Raw genomic sequence first — 7,073 nt, forward strand, 5'->3', positions numbered from 1 at the left:
TCTCAAATACCCATAGACTCGCTCACAGATTCCATGAGACGGCAACACAAAAAAGATTCAACGCATAGGTGAGTTACGTGCTCCTCGCTCAGCTCCGATTTACCGCAGTCCTCTCTCAATTTTTGGAGAGGTTTCTCCATTCCCAGTCTGACGATCTTCACATCCTTGTTGTTCAGAAACTCGGAGAGAAGATCGAAAACAGAGACTCCCAAAGGAGTAGCGCCATCGGACGCCGAGTCCTGGGTTCAGTCTTGATTTGGTCGCGCCAACTCTTGACACCGGAGGTTTCCATGGTGACGACGGTAGGGATGCCCTCAGAAGAATTTGAAAATGGCAGAACTTCCGACCCAAAGAAGGATGAGGAGGAGCAACTGGGGTGAGTCGGAACTGAGTGAGGAGCAGGCAACTCACCTATGCGTTGAATCTTTTTTGTGTTGCCGTCTCATGGAATCTGTGAGCGAGTCTATGGGTATTTGAGAAGATGGATTAGTGGGTAAGAGGGATTTTCTTTTGACATCTATGGGTATTTGAGTAGATGGATTAGTGGGATTAGTGGGTAAGAGGGATTTGTTGAAAGATGAAAATGAACAATGAACAGAGTCTGAGAGTGAGATGAAAAGTGCTGAATAATGAGAGAGCAAACAGTGAGCAGTGAGAGAGGTGAGGATGAGAGGGGTGCAGGGTGTGCGTATAAGACAAAGTGAGAGGTGAGGCTATGAGGAGCTTGGTGAGGGTGCAGACTGTGCGGTGCGTGCATGTAAGACAAGAAATTCTGTTAAGGAGAGAAAACCTTGGGTATTGCCACGTGTAATTGGAGGTTTGCAACCGGATCAAACCTGGGTCGGAGCCGGCAACGCCTAATTGGAGCCTTGCGCCCGAACCAAACTTGGAGTACGAAGAGCAATCTAAGGTTTATATGTTTGAATAAATACCACATGTTTGATGTTTTTATTATTCGAAGTGAATATCTGTGGACTGTGGTTATATAATGCAGTGTTATTCTTTAACTGTGAGTGATGCCTTGTTGAAGCATGTAAGTGGGTAACAGGACTAGGACTTCTAGCAAGCATTTCTTTAATCAAATATATGCTTGTGTGAACTAATAACTTAAGGGCTTCACTGGACTCTGCTAAACTAGAGAATGTGTTTCAGTGATTTAACACACTATTTGAACTCATTTCTTTAGAATAATTAATGTGTTTGCTGCAACATAGTTCCAAATGCATCTCTCTGTGAATGTCATTTTCTGCTGCCAAATAAGGATATTTCGTGGGCAGTTTGTAAATTCATAAGATTGTCCTTTGGATTTCATAAATTATTAAGTCATTCACCACCATCATATGATGTGAAACATGATAATTTCATAAGTTATTAAGTTATTCACTACCATCAGATGTGAAACATGATATTGATTGATGCTACAGTGAATGCTGCTTTGCAGGGAATGCAAAATTGAGGGTTCTTAGCAGCTGAAGGTTATCAATTTAATATATAGATATATAGGTTTTAAATATTTGTGTGTGTGCACCGCATGCATGTTTATTCTATTGGCTCTATCTAATAATTTTCCAAGTGTCCATGCGAATTGTGCGATTGTTACAATATGTGTCTAATAATAATCTTAGTCTTAAAAAGCTTTGAGAACCATATAATGGTGAAGGGGCTTATGATTTCTTCTGTATGAGATGTACTATATACTCACCATAGTTACGCATTTCTCTCTGGTTAATAGAGAGTTGCAGAATGTTAATGAAGAGGATTGGAATCTGTGGAAGTTTACGGTTTAGAAGTTAAGCATGAGTAGGAGAACCTTGACTAGCACTCTATGAGCACACTTTAATTTACACGCAAGAGCAAAGGATAATACTAAGTAGAAAAGTCTTTGAGATTTAGAAGGCGCGCATAAATTGTACATCTTGTAGAGAACTTCCTTCTTATCTAGGTGTCATGTCTTTGTAATATGTTATTATCAAAATTATTTTTTAGTATTTGCATGCATGAATGTAATGTTTCCAGAATACAAGTTTGTTATAACCTGAAAAGCTCTCAAATGTAACCAGTTGGTTTGAGCTGTGCGTCATTTTTTTTTTTTTATAAGTACTGTGGGGTCATTTTTTACTCCAAATAAAGATTAACATGGATTTAAGGTATTTTACGATGTTGAGAGGAGAGCGAATTGGTCAGCCTATGATGATTATTGCCGGTATGGGAACTTCTCAAAAACTCTTCTACTTGATCTCTTGATATTTTATACCATGGGTTATGTTTCACTTTGCATCAGAAGTTATAAGTACATCTTAAATAGACAAACATAGTGCAAATAATAATCTTTAATGATGCACCTGTAGTCTTGCTTTCATTTTCAGGATTACAAGGTTAGGTATGTATAAGCTGAAAGAATGAAAAATATTTTCCTCCCTGCTGAAGCTTTGGCTCCTTCACCTTTTTCCTCTAGGCATACTTGTTAGTTGTTACCGTCATATGATGGAGAAAATATTATTTATGATAAAATATTATACACTCATAAGATTGCAATATCATTTGTTTAAGTGAATGCACTATATATACACATTACTGTTACATTAATGTTACACATAATATGTGCACATTTACAGTTTCTGCAACTGTCAAAATCAACTTATAAAAAAGTTAGTTTTAGAATTAAAAAGAACCATACTGAACACTCATTTGAGATCAGAAGAAAGCCGTTAAAGGCTCCTCTTTGCTTCTTTTTGTTTCTGGCTATTTATATCAGATGGCCCCCATTATAAGGATCAATAACAATGATAACAACACCAAAAAACCTAGCCAATATTTTTCTACATGGTGCTGGAAGCATATATTTTTTAATATTTCATGTATGAGAAGGACGCTTAACACATGAATTTATTAATTTACGCTTACTATTGCGTTTCACCAGACTCCAAAAAGTAATTGTTTTGTTTCATTTTTCAAAAATTACTTTTTGTTGGTTTTAATCGATTTGTCAACACACCCATCAGTGTTTTGTAGTACTTTCAATCATCTAGATTTCTTACTGTATATTATCTCTTTATATAGGATACAAGGTTTGAAGTACCCACTTCTGGTGAAACGGTTAGCTTGTATGGTCATATCAGGTGTTGCAGCTACTGTCAATATTGACATACTTCAACCTGCTAATCTATCTCACTCCAATGATTTCAGAGGTGAGAAAATTAATTTTTTGTGTTATTCGTGCTAGTCAATGTTGGGAGTATAATGAAAATTTAGGGAAGAAGGATTCTTCTAATGTCTTGTTTGTATGCCTTTCTTTTGAGAAAACTAGAACACTGTGGAAAACTTCATTTTTTCCTTCCTGTTCGGGTGAGAGTGGAGAATTTTGATTCTGGCCTGGGGAAAGAATCCCCCAAGCAGCTTTATTTTAATCTTCTTACCTTTTCCTATTACGTATTTTCCCCCAAAATTTAATTCTTAATAATTCATGGAAGTTCCCTGATTGGAAAACAATCCCAAGACATGTATGTCAGCTCCATTTAGTAGTTTTCATTGAAGATTTTTTTATTTGGTTTTTGATACTGCTGCCAGGTCATTCATACATGGTTGCTAGCGCACTTGAGAAAGTGTGTTATTTAAAAGAAAAAAATGGAGAGTTCATTGACAAATAGCTACAATAAATCCACTGGTTTTGGCATTTCCCCTTCTTGTAACGATCATTCTATATAGTCATTTTCCAGATGGAAGAGGGGTTTGGCTTACTAAAGAGTGACTTCATAAAGGCAAATACCACAAATGAACAGATAGCTTGTATCCTTTGCATGGCAGAAAACTCAAAAAGAACTCTTCCAAGATTTACAGCATGAAGTAAACCAAATTAAACAAGAAATTAGAAAATTAAAAAATAAAAACAAAATGTTAGAACAAGAATTAACAATCATAAAAATTGATCAAAGCCTTCTTTAAAAACAAAGTGAACATGAACTATCTTCTGAAGAAGATACAAAGTCTATCAAATCTTTGAATGATAAGCACCACCCGAGTATTCAGGTTGAGGATGACAATAAATTTTTAGGATTGATAGATAGAATAATATAGTCACAATCATAGTCAACAAGAATATGAATTTGAAGTTAATTGCACTTATAGACTCTGGTGTAGTCTCATATATATATACTTGTTTGATATTTTATCTCCATTTTGAGATGTCATTAATACTTTGATACTGATATAAGGGGGTTAGCACCCTTTGATGCTTCTTCAGAAGACAATATGAGAAGGCTTGCTGAACATTCTGGTGCCCCCGGGCATATATATCCATTAGTATTGTTGTGCAATGACATAATGCCCCCTCCACCCCAGGTATGCCTTTTCTTCACTTTGCGTCTTCTCTTTTTAACTGTTTTCCTCTCTTGTGACAATATTAATTTTTTCCGGGTAGAAAAAGAAATTGGAGAGGAAAGAGTCATCTCCTTTCATGGGGCTGGATTATCAGTGTCACCAGGCATCAGCTTCTCTGAAATTGCTGCTGCCAGTGGAAACCCTGAAAAGGTTGGTTCCATTTAGTATATATAGTGGTCTTTCACTTGGATGGTTTAATATCTAGTTCCTGAAATTTTGTGTACTGTATCTTGGGAAGTGGAGGGCTAGTTTGCATAAATAAAAAATTTACCTGGCTATATACAAATAAAAAAATTACCAGGCTATTAATAATGTTATTTGTATCAAGTCCTTTGCACAAAGCTTAATTTCCATCCTTGCTTTTATGTCTATACTGATAAATAGAACACATTACCCATGGTTGGAAACGAGGGTTCAAGATAGAATTTTGTATACAAGACTATCCAAATAGCATTGTTCTAGGTATTAATATTAAAACATATTGACTGCACCAGTGCATAATCGACTCCAATTGGAAACAACTTTTCATTACATCCTATGTTATAGATTCTGACATGCATGTTACGCATTTTTTCCATTGCAATGAGATGGTCTAAGCCAGGTTTTAAATTTATGTAAAAAAATCTTATGATGAGTTATTGCCCCTTTTAACTGCTGTAACAAGTAAAGAAGATGGATAACAAAAGAGATTAATCTTATTAGGATTTCAAACCACATGAATGGATAAAGCTATTTTTCAAGTAGGCTTTATTTTATCAACTACACATAGTTGTTAAAGTCGCTTTTGACACAGCATGCATAAGTTATTTGGTTTGTTAATAATCTTAGAGAAGTTATAAATGTTCCAGTAGTCATGTTCTTTTCAGTTGTAGATCATCATCTTTGTAACTGCTTTCTTGTGCTGGTTGTTTGGTGTGTATTGAACAGGACTCATCAATCACTGTTGCTTTTGATGACATTCCAGAAAATTGTTTGAATAGTCCTCTTCGTCTAGAGAAAGTGGCAAATGAGGTATGATCAAAAAATTTTACTTAATGTTATTTCAAATCAGCTTGAATTGTTATGTAAGGCAGACAATAAGCTACTTCTAGATCATTTATTTTACTGGGAATAAATATCTATGATGGAATCTATACATCACTTACAAGTTTATAAGCAGTTCAAACTGTTGGATATTGGGAACAATATAGTTACTATGCTTTCTTACACCAAATCATATCTGTCATCTATTTGTAAGTGAACTTACAATTTGGTTTCTAGTTTCTAAAAGTTACAAAGTCCACAAAAGGGGATTTGGTATAAAAATTCTTGTGTCTCATGGTCTATGCTGGGGTTGTATCAACATCCAATTTACTATGTGCTTATGGATATTCATTGGAAAAAATAAGTGCTGCAAACACTAATTATCTATGCAGGTTATATACCGCAGAATGAAGGATGCTTTGATACAATTGAGTAAAGGTGTACAGAAGGGACCTGCAGCTGACCTCATTCCTGTTTTATTTGGTGAGAGGTCACCGACAGTGACCAAGAAGGATGTCAAATTCACACCCTTCAACTCCAACCTTGATCACTCTCAGGTGTGTATATTTTATCTTGTGTTTCCTTGTACTCAATCATGATGTTTTCGTTATTCAGATTGTTTCTTATTACTAAGATATTTTTATTATTTACTATTTTTTGCCCTCAAAATAATTATTCCTTTGTAGTGAATGTAATCATGAAATAAGAGACATACAACCCCATTAAACGAATTCCGATAGGAACTGGTTGGTTTCTATCGAACTTTGAGACTACTTCCTTTAACTCTGAAAATTTTCTCAACTTCAGTCTAAATTGGATTGTTTATGGTTCATACATTCATTGTTCAAGTTTTGGAGTATAGATGCTCAACTATCTTCAAAATCAAAAACAGTCGGCCCATTAAAAACATGTGGATTTCTAAATCAGCACACTCCAATAATTTCTTTCATTGTTAAGTCACGCTCCAATGTGGATTTCTAATTCAGCTAACCCTAATATTTTTTGGATTGTAAGTCACATATGCACCCAATGGATCTTGAAACCACAACCAGATCCTCACTCTAATATGATGTAGTTTTAATAACTACTTCTTGGCTATCCTGGGTCAGACGAGGCAACTTCCACTAGATATGTCATGGATGTTTAGGCTAGTTTAGAATATAACTGATATTATGTTTCTTAAATTTGCACACGTTTATGTGTGCAGGAAGAATTTGTCTCTGTGGTCCTCTTTGCACATGTACTCTTGTATATCACTTGTGTACTAGGGTTGCACCACTTTTTATGCTATTTTTAGTATTACTAGTACTTATATTTGGAAAAAAATGGTGTATTAGTGTGTTTGAATACTTTCATCCATGCTTGCCTTTTTCTATGTGTGCATTGGACTTTTTGTGCATGCTCCATTTCTCACATACTAAGGCACTTTGTCTTTCCCCCTTTCTTTTCTCCAAAGAAAGATGCCATTTCAAAAGCCCTGTCATCAAAGAATGTATTTTTGGCTGCACGGACCTCCTGGAACTGGAAAAACCACTAAGGTGGTGGAGATCATCTTACAAGAAGTGAAATGTGGATCAAAGATTCTTGAACGTGCTGCTTCTAATATTGCTGTGAACAACATTGTTGAGCGACTTGTTCCTCACAGGTAAAGTGATGCCTTGATTTATGGGGAA

The 7,073-nt window shown here is 35.6% G+C and overlaps 1 protein-coding gene across 1 annotated transcript in view; it reads left to right on the forward strand.

Moving 5' to 3' along the window:
* The window catches only part of LOC132162222 (uncharacterized), an 8,446-nt gene that overhangs the window by 188 nt on the left and 1,185 nt on the right, over positions 1–7,073 (forward strand). The window contains exons 2-7 of the mRNA XM_059572485.1: positions 177–376; positions 3,061–3,188; positions 4,418–4,527; positions 5,305–5,388; positions 5,793–5,957; positions 6,861–7,045. Coding sequence (XP_059428468.1) covers positions 177–376; positions 3,061–3,188; positions 4,418–4,527; positions 5,305–5,388; positions 5,793–5,957; positions 6,861–7,045 — 872 coding nt within the window. The remainder of the gene's footprint in view (positions 1–176; positions 377–3,060; positions 3,189–4,417; positions 4,528–5,304; positions 5,389–5,792; positions 5,958–6,860; positions 7,046–7,073) is intronic.

This window comes from Corylus avellana, chromosome ca9, assembly GCF_901000735.1.
Source record: "Corylus avellana chromosome ca9, CavTom2PMs-1.0".
Taxonomy (NCBI): Eukaryota; Viridiplantae; Streptophyta; class Magnoliopsida; order Fagales; family Betulaceae; genus Corylus; species Corylus avellana.